General features: G+C 35.1%; 1 protein-coding gene across 1 annotated transcript in view; it reads left to right on the top strand.

The window, feature by feature from the left end:
- Positions 1-25,948, top strand: part of LOC140533469 (cadherin-related family member 3-like) — a 110,856-nt gene that overhangs the window by 67,932 nt on the left and 16,976 nt on the right. Inside the window, exon 12 of the mRNA XM_072653210.1 lies at positions 161-417. Coding sequence (XP_072509311.1) covers positions 161-417 — 257 coding nt within the window. The remainder of the gene's footprint in view (positions 1-160; positions 418-25,948) is intronic.

Below are 25,948 nucleotides of genomic sequence, written 5' to 3'. Positions count from 1 at the left end.
TTAAAATTCATTTTTCTATGAAAAGAAAATATTTTGTGACTGTTGGAAACATACCATAAGAATTCTTTTTGAAACACGGTCTTGCCCAGATGAGACAATTGTAGCTGCATTCTACATGAAATCATTTTTGGTTCTAAGTTTATTACTTCATCTTTCCTAGGAAACACAAACAACTGGTTCACACTAGAGAGACCAGGTGTTGATCCTCCTTCTTTGGCCACCATTAAGAATTTCCAGTATGATGTGTTTCGAGGGATTCAATATCCCATTACTTTCCAGCTACTCATTGAAGTTACTGATGAATTAGGTGGGAATACAGCTAGTCAGCTGTCCACCACGACAACGGTAATAATTCATATGTTGCCCTGGAGTACCCCTCAGCCAGCTACAGTCACAAAAACAACAATGACAACAACAGTAAGTACTTAGTGATGAAACAGAGCTCCAGAGTAGTTTCAATTAGCCTATGGGAAGCATAAACAAAATGTTGGCAAAGTCCAACAGGAGTTATTCCTATTTTTTGGCACTAAAAGACATCAATGAAGCAATTATTTCAATCCACTTGGATTTTCTTCAACAACAAGGGAAAACCATGGTAGCTATCAGCCATTAATTGGGTCTCAAGATAAATGCCCTGGTAATGTTACCCTGAATTGTTCTCCACCATATGCCTTCATTATGAATTCATGTAATAAGTCTTATGGTGTTTTTTGAGTCCTGATTACACAGTGGAATTTTTATGACCAAAAAAATGCTCTTTTTTCCCCCTATTTTACTTGTGAATGGGGATTTCTTTTATGTGAAAATAAAAGCAAAGTGATTTTAGTATATTTTTCTTCTTCCCAGAATCGATTATTTTTTGTATAAATGCTACTTAGTATTATTTAACAAATAAATTCACTTAATAAATTTCATAAATAATAATATTAATGCATATACTTATAAAATATATTAATTTAAAGTGATGTGACTCTTCAAAAAGGATTTTACATAATTGAAGAGTATTATTTTAGTATTATCTGTTGCTCATGGGCCATCATGACCAAAAGAATTTGTTGCTTGAACCTAGAAGGATGGATAGAAAATGTAAGAAAAAAATCATTGGGTCTTTAGTGAGAAGACCTACATTCCTGTTCTACCTCAGACATAAGCTGTATGAACTTGGACAAGTCACTTAAACTTCCTGGGCCTAAGTTTTTGGAAGAAATAGAGTTTGGAATAGGTGGCTTCTGAAGATCTCAGTCCTCCTTGTTTTATGGCAAGATTGAATGACATTTAGGTAATGGAATGGCATGAGCAAGGGCACAGAGATGGGGATAAAATATTATGCTTAGGGAACAGTGTGAAGGATGGATTTCTGTTGGTGAACAGTGGAATTGTTGCTTTGAATGCTATACTGAGGAATTTTTAATTTTCCCATAGACTGTAAGAAACTATTAAACAATTCTAAAAGAGTGGGTGACAGAAAAGACTGGAGAATGAAGGAGGCATTGAGAGAAAAAGAAATTAAATGAAAATGCCATATTGTCAGTGAACATGAGCTTAACTTAGAGGTAGTAAGAAAAAAATAGAAAGCAACTTTTAAAAGCTTGTTGAATTGAATTGAATAATACAGCACTTTCTGAAAAAAGTATATAGATCTCTTTAATGCCTCTTAAGATTTAATGTAGTCATGAAAATCTTTCTCTTACTCCCTGCTATCAGTTAGAATCTGCTTATGGCCTTAAAAAGGGAAAAAAGGACAAGTGAGAAAATGAGTAGGCATACTATGTATAATTATACAAATATAGTTTTAATATATCAGTTTGTTTTAAATTAAGAATTCTATATTACAGCAGTTAAGTGGTACAGTGAAGAGAATGCTGGGTTCAGAGACAGAAAGGCTTATCTTTCTGAATTTAAGTATATCCTCTGTAATTAGCTGCATGACTCTGGGCAACTCACTTAACTCTACCTTTTTTCCTCCTCTGTCAAATGAGTTGGAGAAGGAAATGGCAAACCACCCAAGTATCTTTGTCAAGAAAACCCCAAATGGGGTCACAGAGATTTGGACACAGGTCAACAAGAACAACAAAATTATGAATTTTGTTGTGAGGGTCATTTATGAATGTGTACTCTTGTATAAAGTGCGTTATTCATATCTAGACTACATTGATGTACTTGATGGCTCATTTCAGCAGTCCGGAAATATTTTCCAATACTAATCAATTTGAGAAAAAGCATTGACTGGGCAATCTTTCTACAGGTGTGACTTCTAGATATAGGACTTTGAAATAATTAACATATCATATGTAATTTGCTTAGCCCCACCCCTGACAACCCAACCTAACCTATTTTTTTTAGGTGAATGAACATATGTTCCTCCTTCATTCTTTTAATCCACTTCTTTTCATCCTCTTTTTACTTTTCTGAACACATTTGTACTTTCTTTTACAGTTGGCGTATTCATAATGATAGATCATAGCTTTCCTTCATATTTGGGAGTTAGCAGGGGTCTTAGAAGCCTTCTGCTCCAAAGTCTTCATTATACACATGAGAAAGCAAAACCATGGAGAACTCCATTGGTTTGTGTGAAGTCACCCAGGCAGCAAATGGCAAAACCAGGATTCACACCTAGGTCACCTGACTTGAAATCTAGCACTATGTTCACTGTCAGACTGCTGACCAATATTTTTGATATTCACCAATAACCCTGAGTAACTTAGTAGTTAATATATATACATATATATGTGTGTGTGTTTATATATTATATATATATGTACACACATACAAGCATGTATATTCATATATGTTACAAGGTTACACAGGGTTAAATGTCCAAAATGAAAGGAATACAAAAGATAACAGAGCTTAAGCCTTTCATTTTTCACACATGACAAAACTATAGTCCAGAGATTAAATAGTCTCTCTGGGTGTATACATGCATATATACATACATATATTTATGTACATAAACACATATCCACATATATAAACACACATACCCTGTGGAATATTAAATTTTTGGAAACCCAAGATATATCTGTCATTTAATCATTTATTAAATATAGGCACTGTACCAGACACCATGCTAGGCACTGAGGATATAAGAAAAAAATATTTCTGAAAGTGTATATTTAGTAAGAGATGGCTAAGTGGTTCAGCAGATAGAGTACCAGACCTGGAGTCAGATCTGCATTCAAATCCAGACTCATATTTACTAACTGTGTGACCCAGAGCAAATCACTTAACGCTGTTTGCCTCAGTTTCCTCATTTGTAAAGTGATCTGGAGAAGGAAATGGCAAACAACTCCCAATATCAGGTTTGGCATTCAGCTTAGCATGAACTCACTCTCAGACTACAACAGTGCTAATTACCACACTTACTAAGAATCAGGAAACGATACAGCAATAAAGGATACAAGATTTTTAAAAAATAAGGTATCATTTAACTTTTTTGTATTAATGGATCCTCTTTTTAATAGGAAATCTGCATTTTATCACAAGGATGGAACACAATGTACTCAGCTTATTCTCCGGGGAAGCAGTCTCTTTTGTATGTTTGCTTAACATAGAATAAGGACATATAATGGCAATAACTTGATTTTAAGCATGATTGGATGAATATATGACATATAATATACATTCTATACATGTGAATACTATATAGTATTCATATAACATCAAGTGCCTACACAAAGTATTTAATAAGTACTTGATTGATTGAGGTTACTTAGTTTTAAAAAAAGTATATGTATGTAATAAAATGAAGATATGCTGAAATCAACTATAGATGTAAAAATTAACTGTCATTCTATATCAAGTATATTATATATGTATATACATTATATATATGTATATATACATAGCATGTGTTTGAATTATCCCTGAGGGGCCTCAGGTAATATTTTATACAAGATTTTAAAAAATATTACACCAAATATGAGAAACAATGCTCTCCCTTGCAAGATCCTCACCATTCCTTATGAAGGTGGTGGGGGACACATTCAGAACAAAGAGTCAAAGATGGAGCCCTAGGGGATGGGGAAGAGGGAGGAGACAGAAAGACCACAGACTGTCATCTATCTGTTCTAGACCTGGTCAATCCTGATTTCTGAGCCTTTTTTTAAAAAGGTAAAATCTAGACTTCAGACATATTCTCCAAATGTTGGTTCTGTATAATATTTTCATTTTGTTGTGAATTGAATGTACTTTAATTCACCTTTGGTTTTTCTTCCTTATCAATATATTTCTTAGACTTTGAAACAAATTGTTGTAAGCCATAGCGATCTCAGTAATAAGCTTTTAAAAATAGTATCTAAATGTACTATTTGAGTTGTTAATTTGGCATGAATATTATTAAACATTTTAGTGATTATTCAAGAAACATATGTATACATGGACATGTATACATATGCATATACATGTATGGACATACATATGTATGTATGCATACACACGCTAGATTATGAACTCATCTGCATAGGATGCTCTCTGACAAGGACTTCTATCAATACAAGTTGCCAATAATTTTGAAATTTATAGTCTTAGACAGTTGGCTGGGCCACAGAGAGGGTAACCAACTTGCCTGTGGCCTCTTGTCCTTTATGAATCATGATGGAATGTGACCCAGAATCTCCAGGCTGTAAAGTCAGTTCTTCGCTTATTCCTCTGTGCCCTCACTGTTCATGAACAGCTTATACATTATCAGTCTTCTGAGCATCAACCTAGTCTTTCCATTTTCATTATTGTGTCTTCCTCCATCTGTGACAGCATTCTTGGAGATATTGTACTAACTAAGATATATAGTAAAATATCTATTAACTTTGTATCTTTTATAGAACTAGGTAGAGCAAAAGATAAAACCAAAGGTCAAATTGGAGATTAAAAGGAAGTGTTCATGGCTACCTTAATGATCTTTTAGCATCTGTTTTGTCCAGTGGAAAATATTTCCATCATAACAAAAATAGCATGGTATTAAAATGAAAGAGACAAATAAAGCTAAGCCATTAACCAGGAACTTTGTATAACATAACTAAATACATTCCTTAGGCATGTTAGTGCTTGAAAAAAAGCTTAAAAAAACACAATAGAGGAAACCATCTCTTTAAACACAGATCTTTTAACTTGTGGCCAGAAACTCTTAGCTAAATAAAGTGTCAGTAAATAAGTCCAATCATAATCTAGGTAAAACAAATGTGCTATCAGTTCACTGTTAACCCACACATCATGTTTAATCATAGATGTTTGATGCAAGCTGATGAAAGGGAGGAATATAGTCTAACTAAGTTACATAAATCAAATTTAAATCTTTCCCCTTTAAGTCTGGATTTGATATAAAGTCAGTGATCTAATTAGGTATGTGCCACTTCCTTCTGAATTTCATGGTCCTCAAGCAAATCTGGAATTTTAATTCCTGAAGTAAGTGAACCCTATATAGTATATGTAACCCATCCTAAAGAAGAGTGTTCAGAAAATTCATTTTATCAGTATTGAAGGTAATAAAATGTTCTTTCATCTGTATACCTAGCTATAGGTTTGTTTTGTAATCAATGGCAAAACATTAATTTAGTCCCTAAGGATAAAATAAAGTAGGATCAGAAAAAATAGTGTGTTGGCATGTTTGTGTGTGTGTGTGTGTGTGTGTGTGTGTGTGTGTGTGTGCAATAGAGCAGTGGGGAAGGGAGGGAGAATTCACTGATACATGAAACTGTTGTTAATAGCCATGATGGCAGTAGATGGTCATCAAATGCCAAGGTAATCATGACCAAATATAGAGTCTCACAAACTTTATATAGGAGTGCTCCATACATTGGACTGCTTCCCCTTGATATGGCAAATTAAGGTCCCAGAGGTTGCTAACTACTTTCTCCCTTCAAGGTCTGAGGCATGACTTTGAGATTTTGTGGGATTTTCTAGTATTGTCACTTATGAGTTCCCATTTTTGACCCCATTTTTCATCAACTGAACAATTAGCTTTTGGAAAGGGATATTTTCTAATTAGGTGTACAATTTTGTATGAAACCACTTTCATATCACCCCTCAAATTACCTGAGACCTATTCTCCCATAATTACATGGATCCATGGAGACAGTGGACACAAGCTTAGGGGTCACACATTGGAAAATGTTAACTCACAACTTCTGGTTACTGGAAATTATTTTCTCACTTCATGAAGTCATCATGAAATTCCCCATAGGCATACCTTTCTCCTGGGCTGGGAAACTAGATGACCTTATAGAGACAGACCTAAAGCTGCCCTTTCTTGATGTATCTCTCTCTCTCCTTAGTTTTTTTTCTTAGCTCCCATTGCAAACATTACTATCACCCACTGATATAGTTCCAGGTTTACCTATGCCAAACTTCCCAACATTTTGAAGTTCACAAGGTTGTTTTCTTAGTCAATGGAGGCAGGGGAGAAGAGAGAACTCATTCCCCCCACTCTCACTTTCTTAACTCTCTCTAGACTGGCTTGTTGCATTAATCTCCTGTAGGAATTGGCTTGCTTTAGCATACATAGGCCCAGAGGTGTAGATGAGTCTTTTAACCAATTCCAATACATTCTCTTTGTGTTTTTATATGTTTTAATTCAATGAACAAAGTACTTCACTCCTCCAAAACTTATTAAGGACTTGGTCACACCAAGTTTACAAGTGATTGATTGATTCAATATATTACCTAGGACTTTTTCTCAACTAATTTACACTTGATTAATTAACTAACTAAATACATGTATCTAGGCCTTCTGTAATTATATTAATGTAGATTCCATGCCCCCTTTACACTTAGCTCTTGTGAAAGAGTATAAAAAAGAGAATGGCAGGAAGGATAGGAGATAAATTTGGGAGAGATTTGCACCTGCTTAGTAGTGAGAAGGCAGAGCTAAAATTGTTAAAAGGAACCAGGGCAAAAATTTACCTCCCTTCATCTACAAGAATAATATTTTAATGATACCTTCTTTCTCACAGAGTCAAGTTACTTGTGGAGGGTCAACCAACTTTTGTTTTTCCTGGTAGACAACATACAGTCTAAGCTTTCTACATACCTTTAAGAGTTATGTCTTCTCACCCCACTAGAAACTCTATCCAATATCCTAGCTTGAATAATTAAAATTTTTTGACCAGTGCTAATCTGACTTCCCATACCTGTAAGTGGGCATCAGTTTTGCATTTCTCCAATCATGTTTCATTTCCAATAAAGTTCTTGATGTCTCTGTATGAAGGATACCTAACATATGACCCATGAACTTAATTTTTTTTCTTTCATGAACTTCATTTCAATTTAATTGGCCTTTGTGGTAATCCTCTGTATTATATTTTAGGTCATTTACAAACGTTCTGAGAAGGGATGCATAGTTTTCATAAGAGTGTCAAAGATCTCTGTGTCTATGACTAAAAAAATCAAGAACCCTTCTTTATATTGTTCTTCTATCCTTTTTTTAATTAAGGGGTTAAAATGGGGGAGTTCTGAAACTGTTTTTCATATGTCATGACTAATTGTCAGTTTTAATCATTTTCTTAAATTGTTTAAAATGAATGAAATAATTTTTAAAATTTTCATAATGAATGCTCCTAGGCATTATGGGGTAAATATAATAAATCTGAGACATCCCCAGTGGTCAAGGAGTATATGAGAACATCTTGGACTTTCTTCCATGCTCTCAGACACTGAAGAAGATAGGTTATATGTTGTCATGTATGTTGCTATGCCTAATCTGAAAGGATGATTTCTTGGGAGCTCTCATAGAATTTCACCCTATTTTATGATAGAGACAAAAGCAAGACAATGTTTAGTCATGGAAGGAGAGTAGTTTACTGAACTTGTATATCATCTTTATACACCAAATAATCTGTGAATATAATTTGCATCAGTAAGATTTTGTTTTCAACTTATTCTTATTTCTTCCTTATTTCTAGGACAGTCAGTCAATAAACACTTATTAACTGCCTACTGTGTACAAGGCACTGTGCTAAAGTCCTGGGGATACATTAAGAGGCAAAAAATAGTTCCTTCCCTCAAGAAGCTCACAATTTAATGAGGGAGATAAAATATGTTCAAAGAAGCTATATACAGGATAAATAGGAAATAGTTAAAAGACTGAAGGTACTAAAATAAAGTATTAGAAAGGCTTTCTGTAGAAGATAAGCATTCCAGACTTGGGAGACAGTCAGAAAAATTTGTCAGAAGCTGAAAGATGGAGTGATTTGTTACTGGAATAGCAAGGATGCCAGTGTCAGTGAATTCAACCTAATATAAAGTAAAGTGTAGGAAGATCAGGAAGGTTGTAGAGGAATAGTGTATGAAGGGTTTTGGACACCAAACTGAAGTTTTGTATTTGATCCTAGAGTCCATAAGATGCCACTGGAGTTTATTGAGTAGAAAGGTAAACATGGTCTGACCTGTGCTTTAGGAAAATCACTTTAGTGGTTGAATGAAGCATAGATTGAACTGGAGACAGACTTGAGGCAGGCAGCCACATCAACAGGCTGTTGCAGTAGGCTAGGCGTGAGGTGATGAGGGCCTTCATTAGATTGGTGGCTGGTTGGTTGTTGCTCTTCGTGGATGAAGAGGACCAAAATGACATCACTATGTGGGGGTCAAGGTGCAGTGTGTGCAGACTGTGGCTGATCAGCTCTACCACAGGTCAGACACAAATAGTTCATATGAACATTTAGAGTGGATATGTCTCTAAATGTTCACATTTTGCATTCCTTTTGAGCTAGTGCAACTCTGCTTTGCTATAGAGCACAGCACTGTCCTTGTAATAATTTTTTCTGACCTCTGTGGGAGTTCTTGCCTTGTATGACTTCTCCATAAAATAGTCTTTTAGACAAACATACATTTGGCATTTGAACAACGTGGCCAGCCATTGGAGCTGTGCTCTCTGAAACAGAATTTGAATGCTTGGCAGTAAAGCTCAAGAAAGGACCTCAGTGTCTGGTATCTCATCCTGCCAGGTGATCTTCAGAATCATCCTAACACAATTCAAATGGAAGTGAATGAGTTCCCTGCCACGGCGTGGGTATCTGGGTTTCATAGGCATAAGAAAATGAGGTCAGCACAAGGGCTCTGTAGATCTTCAGTTTGGTAGTCAGTCTAATACCTCTTATTTCCCACACTTTCCTTTGGACCCTCCTAAACACATCTAGCTCTGGCAATGTGTGAATCACCTTTATCATCTATATGTATATCCCTGGAGAGTATACTACCAAGGTAAGTGAACTTATAATATGGTATGGTGATGTCTTATGACTTGTGCATAAATTGTATTTAAGTGAGACAGAGTTGTCCAAAGTTGTAGGTTTCACTTTCTTCCAGTTGTTGGGGTCCAGTGGTAAGACAAAGTCAAAATGACTGGTGATGGGTAGCTCAGGGTGCATTGGGTGACCTTGGTGCTTTTGATGTCTAACCAAACTGTAAGCACTCCATAGCATCTGCTTCCACTGGACCTGTTGGAACAAATTGTTCACATCTTCCAATCCTACTTGAAAAGTCATCACATGCTTGGAATCCATACATCCCTTAACTGCCCAAAAGGTTTAAGGCCTGTTGGGTAACTTCAACCTGGTTTAGTCTATCTGTGGAAATGATTTACTGGGGTGTGGCCACTGCACATGCTACAGCTTCTTAGAACCACAAGTGAGAGTTGGGTGGCAGGTGGATACCAAAGGTAGAAAATAGCCCTGAAAAGGGCTCTGTAGCCCTCACACCAGAACTACTAGTCTTCCCTTAGCAACCTGTATACTCCAGAGTGGTGGATGTGTCAAGAAAGGGAAGAGGATGTATTTGGGAGATATTACAAAGGTGACACCTTCAGACCTTGGCAATAGATTGGACATGGCGGTTCAAAAGATAGTGAGGAGTTGAGGATGACATCTAACTTGTGAGTCTGAAGCACAGGAAACATTGTGTTACCCTCTATAATAAAAGGAAAGTTGGTGGGATGAGGTGGGAGTGAGGAAATATATTGAGTTCAGTTGTGGACATGTTGAGTTTAAGATTCTAACTGAGATATCTGAAAGGCAGTTGGAGAAGTGAAACTAGATGTCAGCAGAGAAGTTGGGTCAGGATAGGCAGATCTGATAATTGTTATCATAGAGATAGCAATTAAATCCATGGATGCTAATGAGATTACCAAGTGAAGTAGTATAGAGGAAGAAGAGAAGTGGGACCAGGGTGAACCCTTTGGGACACAAACAGTTAGAGGACATGAAGGAAGCTTGGTGGTACAATGGATAGAGTACTTGGCCTAGAGCAGGGGTGGGGAACCTGGGGCCTCAAGGCTACAGATAGCCTTCTAGGTCCTTGGGTGCCACCTTTTGACTGAGTCCAAGTTTTATAGGACAAATCCTTTATTAAGGGAATTTGTTTTGTGAAGTTTGGATTCAGTCAAAGGGCTGCATCTAAGGACCTAGAGGGTCATATGTAGTCTTGAGGCTGCAGGTTCCCCACACCTGACTGTTATTTATTAGCTGTGTGACCCTAAACAAGTAATTAAACCTCTGTCTGCCTCAGTTTCTTTAACTGTAATATGGGGCACTAGGTTGTTGTGAAAATCAAATGAGATAACATTTACAAAGCACTGAGCAGAGTATTTGACAACTAGAAGGTACTTAATAAAAACTTCTTCCTTTTCCTTCCTTTTTTAATTAGTTCATTTATTTTTAGTTTTCAACATTTGCTTCCACATGATTCTGAGTTCCTAATTTTTCTTCCCTTTTTAACCTTTTATTTCATAGATATATATATTTTTTTAATTTTCAAAGTATAGTGTAGAACTACTTTAAAAAAATTACACTTTTTTTCTCTTTTGATTCAAACTTGATTTCCATCTGGGACGTCCCTGTGTGAGCAAGTCACTTAATTGTCCTGTACCTTCATTTGTTCTCTGTAAAGGAGGGTATCAGACGAGCTGGCTTTCTGACTCCCTTTCAGCTCTCAGTCCATGAACCTATGATCTTAAGTACCTAATTAAGGTTTGCTGTGCTTATCTGTAGACTAGGAGAAACATCATAAAGTAGTATAATTTATCTTCTGGGGGGAAAAAAGAACACGAAAGCTTACCCCAGTGTCTTGGTTTATGCTGTGGAAGCTTAACAGAAATACATTTATAAATGAATATAAAGGTATGTCTTATAAAAATTAAGGAAGTGTGTTTAGTCATATATACTCACTTTCCTATGAATTAGGTCCAAAAGCATTTGGCAAGTCCCTCTAGCCTCAAATTTTATAGTCTTCTACTATATATGAGCACCATATGTTGGGAGCGCACTGAACAGCTTTATTTAGAAGGAAGCTCTATCCAATACTGAAGAAAACAATAAAATTCAGCTTTATCACAGGGAGCTAATAGACTTGATTCATTCATCACAGAATTGCTATTGTCCACACAGGGGCATGAGTATTAAACTCAATTGTATTTTGTTGGGACTTGGAGTATGATCAGTCTCTTTCTTTGGAAAAGTTGTTTGATTAATGCTGTTTTTGAAGAATGGACGGTGTTTTCAGAAATATAAAGGAAGGCGTATGTTCTTTATAGATTAAGTATACAAAATAACTGGGGCAGCTAGGTGGTGCAGTGGATAGAGCACCAGTGCAGGAGTCAGGAGGACCTGAGTTCAAATCTCACCTCAGACACTTGACACTCTCTAGCTGTGTGACTTGGGCAAGTCACTTAACCCCAATTGCCTCATCCTGGGTCATCTCCAGTCATCCTGATGAATATCTGGTCACTGGATTCAGATGGCTCTGGAGGAGCAGTGAGGCTGTCATGTCATCATTTCTCTGATGGTGTGGTCTTCTTCAGCAACGGACGAACACACAGACACAGTAAATAATGTATAAAGCACCATTTCAAAGAAGGTTAAATGCTCATATGTTTTAAGTGCTTTTGCGATATCCAATTCTCTCTTCTTGGTAGCTTTTGCCACATTTTTCTTAATGTGGAAATGTCTCTTAGAGTCTAGGGTCTTTGGTAAAGGGGGCACATCTATGTGTCCAAGGCAGGCGGGGCATTTACTTGCCCTCGACAGTCATTTAGGCTCTACATGTATTTAGGAAGTTTCAGGATATCTGTTGGTGCTGGAGCTATTGTATATAAGAAGCCTGAGACTTTGGTAGCTAAGGGAGACAATGGGCAAATGAGGGTGTAAGTGAAGAGTATGGTTGATTTCTAGTGCCCTTCCCATAAAGCAATATATGTTACTTAACCATGATGAGAAAGGCCTACCAGAATGAGTAAGTAAATGGAAACCTTCTGATGAACCTAGGTGTCCCTGGTGCACATGGGGATCCAAAGCAGTCAAATGTGAGTCAGGAATTCCTTCAGGTTCATTAATTCCCTTTCTTATGACTTAATAGGCTAGGGCCTGAGGAAAGGGAAGGCACACTACTGCCTCTCTTCTCTCCACCTCCCCTACCTCTTGTTGCCATTTTATTTTGGCACCAGAAAGCATACACCTGCTTCATTCCCCCCCATTTATTTATTTTTTTAAAATGTTACTTATTTTTAACATTGATTTATAAATAAAATTTGATTTTCAAGTTTGCTTCCTCTTTCCAGCCCCTCCTTTCTCCATTGAGAAAGCAATATGAAATCAATTATACATGTGAAACGATATAAAACAAATGTCCATATTAGCCATGTTACAAAAAAGAAAAGGCAAGAAAAAAGAAAGTGAAAATTATACTTCAATTTGCACTCAGAGTTCATCAGTGCTCTCTGGAGATATCATATTTCACCGAATAAGTGTCATAGATTTTATGCCAAATTTTTGTAAAAAAAGTGGAATGAGACCATATATGAAGCTTTTTAAATAAAAATTATGCCGGTATTACTTAAAAATCATTAATTACTAAAGTATCTTTGATCCAAGATTAGGATCCATGAAATATTTGTGAATATACATTTAAATTAAATACTGACAATACACGTGCACTGAGAATTCTAGGCTCCCAGCTCACAACCTGTAAGAGAGAAATTTGTATCCATATGCCACTGGAGAATATATCGCTGCTCTGTTTACCTTCTGAGAGACGTGACAAACAGAATGATGCTCTGATAGCCCTCCTTGCTCTCCTTTCATTGATTAAGTTTAATGGATGGGCATACTTTATAGGCAAAAACTGACCCCATTTTCCTTACTCTGCATTCCTTCTCTTTCTTCCTAGGACACTGAGTCATGACTTAGGCCTCTTCCTAGGTACTAGCTATTTTAAAAATTCCACATTTCACAAGTACAATAAACAATATTTGACAAGTTCGTTACTTTACACCTACATGTTTCTGCACTTCTGAGCTTCCTATCCCTGAAGAAGAAAAAAAAAAAAGAATGGGGCAAAATCATGGCATTCTGGTACTTAACCAACATAAGAGTTTTTTCATGTTTAGTCTAGTTTCATTTATAATATGACCAGCCTTTCCAGCCAAGAGTAAGTATGGAGCTCATCTCTACATAGCATTTAAATAAAAAAAAAAACAAAAACAAACTCCTCAAAGAGCTTATTGATTTTGGACAGCATAGACTTCAAATTTGAATAATTTTTAGCAAAATCCCATTTAGACAATATCACTATATGCAGTAAGAAATGTGGAATTTAGAGAGTTTTCCAGGTAATTCATCCATGACAAAAGTTGTTATCTCAGTTTTCTGGGTATTTGAAATAAAACTTTTTTTCATGAGGTGATTGCTAAATTTTCCATTTCTAAATTTTGCTGGGTTGACTGTTAGAAAATACTGAGGCCACCATGTGATAAACTGAGGCACAGCAGATGAGACAACATGGAGTATTAGAAAGAACGTTGAATGAAGCATTAAAATACCCATGTTCTGGTACTGCCTGCTACTTTCTCACTATTGGACTTTTGTCAACACTTCCCTTCCTCTTTCATGAGAAGGACAAGGGGGTGGAGGAGTCTGTTGGACCAGATTTTCCCAAAGTTGCCTCCAGATCTCTATAGCATACTTTGTTTTCCTATTTGCTTTCCTCTAAAGTTTTTGGTTAACTTAGGCAAAAACATGCATGTTACCACAATAATTTAGCTCAAAGTGTAGAAATTTACTCATAAACTTTTTTTAGATCCATCAGCATTGTGCATCATATTACCATTTGACTATGATGAATGGGAATTTATTACTGATGTGGAAAGAGTTAAAGAAAAAACAAAACTACTAAAATGAGAATTAATTGTAAAGTTTAGAATGTCAGTAGATTAGAGGAGTAAAATAGTGCCTTGTACGTTTCCCCTGTAATAATATCTACTGATGAAAGATATCATGACAAAGCAGAGTACTGTCACTGTCATCTTTTTGGACAATAAAACAAGTTAGGCAATTAAGATTATGAATCAATTCAAATTAACTGGATACAGCTGTATGACACTGAATGCATGACCAAATGGCAGATGGCAACTTCTATTTTTTCAATGGCCACTTCCTTAAAAGTGAGGTGAATGCCTGATGACATATAAACTTGGATTTCTATACATCATTAGTCATTTATTTCAACACTTTTTCATGTTTGTGATAGAGAACTACTCACTTGTTCAGTAGAAATGATTTTTCTACACTTTTAAAAAATAAGTTAAAAAGAAAAAAAGAAAAATTTTCTTAACATGATAAAAACAGAAGATTATATTAAAATATCCTCCTTTCCAAGATAAAATCCTTTTTAAGAACAATTTTTGGAGTACATTCATGTACAATTGTCTAATGTATTTGCAGAGCCATACTATATGTGCAATTGAACTTTAAGGGAAAATGCTCTTCTGGCAACAGTCTTGTTTAAAAAGGTACAATTTCAATTAACATGAATGTTTTTCAAATATCTTTATTGAGGTACTCATACTGAAGTCCTATTTTGATGCCTTTTCCAGAAATGGAGGTGGCTATAAGCTGTGAAAATAAAGAGAGTGAATTGTAGAGGGCCCTACCAATTTGGGAAAGCTTTGAGTACATGCCTAGCCATAGACTATGAGCCTGCCATTCAAGGACCTAAGTTCAGAAAGGATCATCACCACTATGTTAACCACCCAATGAGTAATTTTGGGGGGCATTGTATCTCAAAGACTGTCTACTAAACTATTAAGATATTGCAATATGAAGTAATAGAACTATAATGATAAATTCATATATCTTTGAAGGATCTGTGTTTGAAGATCTTTATTTCATGGTAATGTTCTAAGGTCAGATTTGAATTCAGATTTTCCTGACTCAAGGCTCACTTCTCTATCCACTGCACCAACTATCTTAGTCTAAGATCTGCATTTTACAAAAATAACTTTGGCAGCCATGTGGAAGATGGATTGGAATGAGGAGAGATCTGAGATCTGAAAGAAGGATTTATGTTTGCGAAAATAGTGATTTTATAGGATTATAGAGTTAGAGGTGGAAAGGACCTGAGATGCCATCCAGTTCTGCCTTCTCATTTTACAGATAAAAAACTAAGTCACAGAGAGATAAAATGCCCACCACCTTGCCCAAGGCGACACGAGGTCAGAACTGAGATTCAAACCTAGGTCCTCTGACTCCAAATTTAGTGCTTTTTCTATTGTAGCATACTGCCTGCTAAAATCTTAAGAGTTCTGAAAGGCCACAGAAAGTTAAAATTAGAAATCTAAGATACTTGAGCATTAATTTTATCTCCTAATGAAGGAATGAAGCTTCAGTTAGTATTTCTTCTTAGATTTTAGAGCCAATGGAACTTCCAGACCATCTTTTGATATAAGACCCTGAAGTCCAGTGGAAATGCATCTGTGGTTTTGTATCAAGTCTTATTTAGAAACATGATTTGGATAGGAGGGCCTAATAATTTAAACAAAAGGGGCTTAACAATTTTAGGGGAGTAAAGCAGGCAGCTATTTAGTCTTGGTTCCATCACTGGTTAAATGTTTATTTAACATCCAGCACATATAATAGGACAAGGAGCAAAATCTATTTTAAAGTAGATGCAATCTTATTGCTAAAACTTCTATCTATAAAATATAGATTGTCAAATAACTTTGCATTTAAAATAGCAAACAAGCAAGTTATTGGGAAGCATAAGGAAGGGTACACGGACAGATCAATCAAAAAGAATTTATTAAGTGCTTCCCTATGTGATTGTTTCTAAATGCTAATGACATAAAGAAAAGTAAAATATATTCTCAAGGATCTTACATTATAATGGGAGATGCAACTTGTTAACAACACTCTCAGGGAACAGGTACAACTGCAGAAATATAAAATGGCGTCATGCTAGAGGACCAGTAAGTAGGCTAGGGGGTGTGTGTACTCGTCCTTCATTGCCGAAGAAGACTATGCCATCAGAGAAATGATGACATGACTTGCACTTGACTTTGTTTTGAGTGAGGGAGGGCTGGGCAGATCACCAGCCTCACTTCTCCTCCAGAGCCATCTGAATCCAGTGACCAGATATTCATCAGGATGACTGGAGATGACCCAGGATGAGGCAATTGGGGTTAAGTGACTTGCCCAAGGTCACACAGCCAGTGAGTATCAAGTATCTGAGGTGAGATTTGAATTCAGGTCCTCCTGACTCCTGCACTGGTGCCCTATCCACTGCACCACCTAGCTGCCCCAGGTTAGTGTATATGGTTTATTGAGTTTAGGGAGGAGAGAGAAGTATAAAAAGACTGATAAAGTAGGAAAAGATCAGGATGAAAAGAGCTTTAAATGCCAGACACAGGAATTTATATTTCATCCTGGAGATAAATATTCATGGCAGTCTACTTTGATCAAACAATAATAACAGCTATTTTATATATTATATATATAATATATATATACATATAATATATGTATGTGTATGTATAGATGCATGCATGTGTGCATATGTATACACACATTAACATTCACATATATGCACATATACATATACACACAATACATATATATGTATGCATATACATATGTTTATATAGGGGCAGCTAGGTGGTACAGTGTATAAGGTGCCAGGTCTGCAGCCAAGAAGACTCATCTTCCTGAGTTTAAATCTGGCCTCAGACACTTACTAGGTGTGTGACCCTGGGCAAGTCATTGAACACTGTTTGCTTCTGTTTCCTCCTTGGTAAAATGAGCTGGAGAAGGAAATGACAAGCTTCTCCAGTATTTTTGCCAAGAAAACCCAAGAAAACCAAGAAGACCCCCAGCTGGGGTCACGAAGAGTCAGATACAACTGAAAACAACTGAAGAACTATAACAAAGCCATTATATGGCAAACCTGCTATGTACCAGCTACTACTATGCTAAGCACGTTACCAATATTATCTGATATGATCCTCACAACAACCCTGGGAGGTAGAAGTTATTATTCCCATTTTGCTGATGAGGAAACTGAGGCAAATGGAGGTTAACTGAATTACCCAAGGTCACACAGCTGGTGTCTAAAGCCAAATTTGAACTCACAGTTTCCTGACTCAAGGGTCCATGCTCTATCCACTCTACCAGCTAGCTGACTCTACGATCTATACTAAAAATGATGATGATAATAACCTTGGCACTGGAAGATGGATTGGAATGGAGAGAGATTTGAGGCAGGGAGGCCAGCTTGAAGGCTTTAGCTGCATCACAGAGTGGTGAGGAAGGCCTGAACTGAGGTGGTACATCTGTGAGTGGAGAGAAAGGAAAGGAACCTAAGAGAACGTTACGAAGAGTATTTGGCAGTAGACTGAATTGGACGAGCAAGCATTGTTCAATATTAAGATGAATTTAACTGGATTAATATCACTTTCTCCATCCTTCTCCCATTTCCAGAGTCTATAATACTATAATTCTGTTCTAGGCCCCAGGAGTGGAGCGAGATTGAGGAATCCTCTAAAATCTAGAACAGCCCCAGCAAATCTGGCCTCAGCAGGAGAATTCAGTGCCAGGCTAGAGAAAGACAACACAACCAAAAGAGCCGGGTCTGTAATGAAATACATACTTCAATATTTACCATAGGCACAGGCTTTAGGGAGGAGATTAGACCACTTGTCCTTATTTCCTAAGGATGTTGTTAGGATCAACTGAAACAACAGACGTAAAAGTTATTTGGAGTGAACCTGTTGTATAAATTCAAAGTATTGTTATCATTAATCCCTGGAGAAAGATTTTTCTCTACATATACTTCCTTCTTTTTTAAAATTCAAACTTTCAAGTTTCCTTTGGTTGAAACTCCCTAAGAGCCACAGATACATTTTTCTTATGAACAGAAGGCCTAGTTATATAAGTCCACAATTTATAGATATGCATATATGTGCATATACATAAACATGTATATTTTTGCATGTGTATACATACACATTGGGAGGGTTTTGGTGTTATGTAGATAAAAGTGTGAAGAGGACTGAAGAGTTACCCTTTACAGATTATTTTTATTGCTGTCCGGTCATTTCCATCAAGTCCTACTCTTTGTGATCTCATTTGGGTTTTTCTTGGCAAAGATACTGGAGTGGTTTGTCATTTCCTTTTCTAGCTAATCTTACAGATAAAGAAATAGAGGCAAACAGGTGTAAGTGACTTGCCCAGGGTCACACAACTAGTAAGTGTTTGAGACTGGATTTGAACTCAGGTACATGAGTATACACTCACCTAGCTGTCCCCTTACAGATTTTATCTGGAATCATAAAGATAATTCATAAATTCATAACCATAAAGATAATTCGTTGTGTAAATTCTCATTACCAATGCTTATTAGAGAGTTATGTGGAGGTGCTGAAAGGTCAAGTGATTTGACTGTAGGCATATTTCTGGTATTGGGGGGAAGAACTTAAACCCAGCTAATTCTAAAGCCAGCTTTTATCCAATGTATGATGTGATCATTTTTTGGCAAGCTCATCATTTATCTAAATTAAAGCAGTTGTGATTGCACTATACACACCTACCCCACATGTGTACACAATGTATGTATACATACGAATATACTCACATGCACAAAACCATGCACATATGTGTTTTAATGTGTACATCCATTTAATATACGTATCAATATCTATATCAATATAGTTGCTATACCACCTGCCTTTCTTTACATGTGACTGTAGCTACCACCTTGCGACAGGGGCAAAATTTTGTTTCTCCAAAAAAGTTAAAAACTCTACTTCTGAGTCCACTCCCAGATCCCTCTTAGAGTGAGCCCTCCTTTAGTGTGTTGAAGTAGATTATTAACTTCTTAAAAGCACACGCAGCTTCACTTTTCCATTTGTAATCCCAACACCTCACGTAATGCCTGGCACATAACAGATAATTAATAATCTCTCTACTTGCTGGTTGCGCCCCTGCTTCTTTATCAGAGCTAACGTCCAGAGTCACTGACTATACATTGGTGGTATTATTTCCATATGACTTTGTTTTGGGTAGGGGTATCATTTCCAGATGAGCTGAGAAGGAATTTGGGGGATTTAATGACTCAACCATATTGTCACCAGCTCAGTCTATTAAACACTGGTGATTGTAGGGCACTGCTTAGTTTGAAAGGGAGAGACAAATGACTGGTTGATCTGTTGTGTACTATGAAACAATTGGCACTGTCAGTCTTTATTCTCATCTCTCGTTCTTCCTCTGTCCAGACATGCCCAGCTCTTACATTGCAAACTATATTGTAGTTTTTTTCTCTACCAGAAATTTCCAGTAATCAGAATTGTTTTGTTTCATTAAAATGAAAAAAAAAAAAGTACCGCTTGATCTCTTGCCCCTAAAATAATCATTTTGTTGACTTATTTCATTGGTAAAGTTTCAGGTCAACTTTTCCTTTTTATTAGTAGAAATCCAGCTTTGTGTCTTACCTTGCAAATAAACAAGTTTGAAAAAAAACCTTATGGTGTGTTATGCTGCCATCTTCTGGTAAAATTGGAAATTGTTTAGTCATAGACATTGGAAAACCTAATTTAGAATTTGTTGTGACTGTTCCATGTACCTTCCTGATCCCTTTAAAAGGTCATTGGATATTTTTACCTATGATCTGTCCTATCTTATAATATGTATTTTCAGCATGTATTCTGAGGAAGCAGAGAATAGGAGTAGACCTTTTTCACTTGTAAACTTAACATCATGGCCTTGAATCATTGGAATTTTATTTGCCCTGAAGCTCAACTCTTACTAAAATAAAGGTCATGATTGTATAGCCTAATACAAAAGTTTTTAACTTAACATGCACAAGTCCATAGATAAATTTCTGAGGGTGGGTAACTTTCATGGGGAGGGACCCTAAATCTTTTTTTCACTAAGTTTTGATTTCCTTTGAAAATACATAATCCTATGTATTTTTTAATACATAATCCTATGTATTTTTTACATTTAAAAACATCATTCTTAGAAGTCCATAAAACTCTTATGAGCCTGCCAAAGAGGTCCATGACTAAATAAATAAAGAGATTGACTGATTGATTAAGAACCCCTGGTCTAATTGGATAAACTGAGCTAGAATGTGGATTTAATAAAATATGCCTTTTATGTCAAATTTATTGTTATTTATAATTTTTAAAACATTATTCCACTGCACCACAAGCTCTGGCAGATTCTGTCATTTGGGGCAAGTTTTGAGTATGGTCTCCAAGATTATATCTGTTGCCTGAGGATCAATCACTCAGCTAAATATGGAAAGGTTTATCACTAATAGGTTGGCCATGAGGTGATGATTTCTCTGGCAGTGGAAGTCATGAAACAAGGAAAATTACAAAAGTATTCTCAATTCTCTGTGGATCCCTTTTGTTTCCGTAGTAAAGGTGTTGGAATGACAGAAGGGGGATATAGAATGTACAGAATCAGAATTTTTAAACCAACCATAAACATTGATTCATTCAGCTGTTGATTGTTTAAATCCATATGTTTTTCCAATGATCAATGGGCACTGGAGGGACCAAACCATCTCAGTATTGATATCCTCTTTATATCTATCATAAATGAAACTAGAACCCATATGGACATTGCAGCTAAATAGAGGGATGATTCACAGATTCTTACTGGAGAGGCAAATAAATGATTTTGAGGAATTTGTTTCATTTGAGTCCAAAGGCAGCAAGAAACATTGCTATCACTTGGTCATCTTGCCTTGAGATCATCTGATCAGCATGAACAGAGACTATTGTGAAAATAATTATATCTTTTGCAGAAGATAAAATGATGGAAAAATTCTATAAAAATTCATTGAGTTCCTCTAAATCAAGTTAGCATTTACATGATATAAAGACTCCAAAGTGAAGGTGAACAGAAGGGTGGTTGAAAAAAATGTGTTTTTGAAATGGTTCATAATTAACAAAAGAAAGAGACTAAAGATAATATATAAAATTGACTATTATAAATATTTGAGGTAAGATGTGAACCCAGGCCTTCCTGACTCCAATTTTTGCCCTTGTCTCTCTTACTATATACTTAGGCGGAATTTGTTCATTCATTTATCCATTTGATTATTCTTTCATCCATCTATGCAGCCAATTCATCTATCAATTCATTCAGAACATATGTTTGAACACCTTCATTTTGCTCAGTGCTGTGATAAGTGCTAAAGGAGATGGAGTGAGGGATCAGTCATAGATGGACATGAGGATTGGAGACTGGGTTACTAAAATAGGGTTGCTATGATCAAAACTAGTGAATTTTATTAAAGAGAGGTTTTAGAACAGAAGAGATTCAATTTCATTTTTAGCAAAATTGAATGTCTAGGTGATCATACTAAGCAGAAAATTATGTCAGTTTAGTGTCAATACCTATAAATGAAGAGGCCAGGAATGGGGTTGAGAATATACTAGAGAGAATGCCCTTGCTCCCTGGATTTAGCCTCTTTCTGGGAAATAAGGAATGAATGGAGGGTGAGGAGGAAAAAGTAGCAAATTGAAACTACTTTTTCTAGATATTTTTTGGTGAAGAGGAGAAAATGAGCTTAATAGTCTGAAAGGAAGGCAGAGGGTTTTAGTAAAAGAAGAAGGAGCCAGTAGAGATTATTCTGCTATCTGCTTTTACTTCATTACCTTGGGAACTATGCTTATTAGTGAAGTTTTAATATTTTTGTCTCCTCTTGAAACTGAAATTCTAGACTTGAGATATTTTAAAGAATCTCACATATGACAAGTTTGAAAATTCCTTAGTTAATGTCACCTCTACTTTCTCTTTTTTTGGGAAGGATTTGTTTCTGTTTTGACTTTCGCTTAAAAATTAAATTATATATTATATAAAAACATTATACATACATGCATACATATATATATACATATATATGTGTATATATATACATATATATGTATATATATACACATATATATATATATATATATTCTCTATCACCACAGTTTTTTTCAGACTCCTTTCCCACTCTCAGAGAGGCATATAACAAATAATACTTTAACGAAAAAAAATCAGGAAAACTGGTATAAACCCATCCCTCCCCCAAATAACTGATCTATCTGTCTGTCCGTCTATCTATCTATCTGTCTATCTATCTATCTGTCTGTCTGTCATTCATCTATCACCATAGTAATGGACTTTTCATCTCTGCAAAGGAATAGAGTGAGGTCAATTCCTCATGCCTCTTCTTCAGTCATGGTCAGTCGTTGTCTTAAATTTTATAACATTCACTTTTGATTTTGTATGTGTGTGTGTGTGTTGGTTGATTATTTCTGTTTAAACCATAGCTATTCTTCATATTGCTCTCTTGACGCTGCTTACTCCCCTCTGCATTAGATCATGTAAATTTTATATGTTTCTTTGTATTCACATATTTAATATTCCATTATATTCATGTACCATAGTTTGTTTAGCCATTCCTCACTTGAGGGGTATCTATTTTGATTCTAATTCTTTGCTACCACACACACACACACACACACACACACACACACACACACACACACAAGATGCTATAGATGATTTGATAAATAAGAGAATATTTGTCTTATCGATGGCATACTTGGGGATATAAGCCTAGAAGTGAATGACTTTGTCAAAGTAAAAGCTATGGATATTGCAATAACCTTATTTTCGTAATTCTAAATTACTCTCTAAAATTATATCTAAATTCATAGCTCCAGCAACTTAATAGTGTGCTTATTTTCCTATATACCCTCCAACACTGATTATTTTCATTTTTCACATCCTTTGAAATTTTCAGGTATGAGGTGAAACATTAGAATTCCTTTGATATATATTTCCCTTACTATTGGTGATATGGAACATTTTTTTCATCTAATTGTTAATACTTTGCCATACTTTTTTCTTTGAGAACTACTTTTGTATATTTTTAGATCATTTATCTTCAAAAGAATGAATTTTATTCATATAATTACAGATTTGTGTATTTACAAATATATGATACACATTATTCATACATATTTATGTGTACACATGTGCATGTATGTGTGTATGTATGTACATATATACATACATGGTATATACATGCTATGCTTATATGTGTGTATATACATACTATACCTATATATATGTATATATAGGATACCAAAACCTTTTCCAAGAAATGTAATTTGAAGTTTTTTTCTTTCAAATTTAATGGTTTATATTGTTATAAGTATATTTGTTTCTGCAGAAGCTTTTCAGTTTGTTGGTGTTCAGTCATGTTTCCAGTCATGTCTGATACTTTCTGACTCCATTTGGAGTTTTCTTGGCAAAGATACTGAAGTGGTTTGCCATTTACTTCTCCAGTTCATTTTACAGATGAGGAAACTGAGGCAAACAGGGTGAAGTGACTAGTCCAGGATCACACAGTTAATAAGTATCTGAGGCCAGATTTAAATTCAGGAAGATGAGTCTTCTTGACTTTAGGCCTGGCACTCTATCCACTGTGCTACTTGGTTGCCCCAATTTTACAGTTACATGTAACCAAACTTATCTATTTCATCTTTTTAAATAGTCTATAACCCTTGTTCAGTTAATAATATAACTCCATCCTTACCTGTGATAGGAATATGATATGTTCCTTCTAGTTTTTATAGATAATATATTATATATATTCTATTATATATATTATATGATAAAGATCATGATCTTTAATATTGAGATCATTTATTAATTTATAACGTATTTTAAAGTGGGGCATAACATGCTAGTCAAAACCTAATATCTGCAAGATTGCTTTCTAGATTTCCCAGAAGTTTTTGTCAAATAAGGAATTCTTTTGTAAGTAATTTTTGGGGTTTTTGAAAATATTGAGTTGTTGAGTCCCATTGTTTCTGATTTTCCCTTTCCTAGTCTGTTCTTTTGAAACCAATAACAAGGGGTTTTAATGACTGCTGCTTTATAATATAATTTGAGGTAGAAAAGTCTTATCCCCCTTTCATCTCTGTCTTTTAAATTATTTTTTGATATTCTGGTTCTTTTATTTCTCCAAATGAATTTTGTTATTATTTTACAGAGTTTTATAAAGTATTCCTTTGATAATTTGATTGAGATAGCATTAAAAATATAGAATTTGGTAGTATTGTCACTTATACTCTCATTGACCAGCCATGAGTACTGAATGTTTCTCAATCTATTCAAGTCTTTCTTTATTTCTTGTTGTTTTCTTCATTTCCTTTCTTTTACTTCTTTTCTTTATTTCTTAAAGGAGTACTCAGTCATTTAAACTTAAAAACATTTTGTGTTTATTATTGGTAAATTGTCCCTCAATTATTTTATGCATTTTGTAGATGTGAGAATGGGATTTATTCATTATTGTGTCTTGAATTTTGCTATATTTATAGATCATTGGATTTCTATATTATTCTATAGAAATGTTTTGATTTTTTTGAGGGTTTTTTTTTTATAGCCCATCACATAGCTAAAATTGTTTAAATGATTCAATTGGTATCTTTCCTGATTCATTTGGATTTTCTTATAGTCATATCAATAAATAGGAAGATCTCTATCTCCTCTTTGACTATCCATGCCCTTAATTTCTTTCTCTTGTCTTCCTGCTATTGCTAGCATTTATAGAATTATATCAAATAACATTGAGGGAAGTAGGACACCTTGCTTTTCCCCTCTTTTTATTGAGAGAGCTTCTAGTACATTCCTGTTGCATATGATGTTCGCTTTTGTTTTTTGATGGATACTTTTTATGATATTAAATAAGTTTCTTCTGTGTCCATACTATTTAATTATCATGAGTGATAATTGTATTTTTCAAAGGCTTTATCTACATCTATTGAGATAATGATGCAATTTTTGATATTTTTTATTTTTAATATGTTTAATTATGTGGATTCCTTTAATCTGAACCATCCTTTTATCCCAGGTACAGATCCAACTTGAGCATAACGAATGGTTTCTTGGATGAATTGGCATAGGCCATTTGACAAAATTTTATTTAAAAAATTTTTCAGTCATCTATTGATGATATTGATCAATAATGCTGTGAATTTATCCTTCTCTGGTTTAGGTATTAGGACTATATTTGTCACATAAAATGAGTCTGCTAGAGTACTTTCTCAATTCTTCAGGATAATTTCTATAATATTGGTTCTAGGTTTTCCTTAAATTTAATAGAATTCTGCTATGACTCCATTAGGCCCAGGACTTCCCACTTCCCAATCCCTGTTAACTTTTGATGTTCTATTTCTGTTCTGAGATTGGATTATATAAGATCTCCAATTATTTTGTTGTTAATTTGGGTATTTTATATTTTGAAGGTATTCCTCATTTTTATGCTCTTAATTTGTTAGAATAGAACTGTACATAGTAGTTTCTGATTTTTTTAAAAAAATCTTCCAATTTCGTTATGATTTTACCTTATTTGTCTGACATTTTGTTGATTTGCTTTTCTCTTTCCTTCATTTAATCAAATAGGCTAAGTTATGTTTTTTAATTTTTGCAAAGATCAAGTTTTGAATTTATCACTTCTATGAACATTTTGGTTTTATTTCTCTTTTAATTTCTAACATCTCCTACTATGTGTTTATTTCAAGTTCATTTGTTGGCTTTCTAATTTTTTAAATTGAATATTTAATTTATTAAGTCTCTCCATTTTTATTTGAATGCATGTTAAAAGTTAGTGTATACTTTGAGAA

Source organism: Notamacropus eugenii, chromosome 3 (assembly GCF_028372415.1).
Source record: "Notamacropus eugenii isolate mMacEug1 chromosome 3, mMacEug1.pri_v2, whole genome shotgun sequence".
NCBI lineage: Eukaryota > Metazoa > Chordata > Mammalia > Diprotodontia > Macropodidae > Notamacropus > Notamacropus eugenii.
The sequence above is the reverse complement of the archived record's forward strand: the minus strand, read 5'-3'. Positions and strand labels throughout refer to the sequence as shown.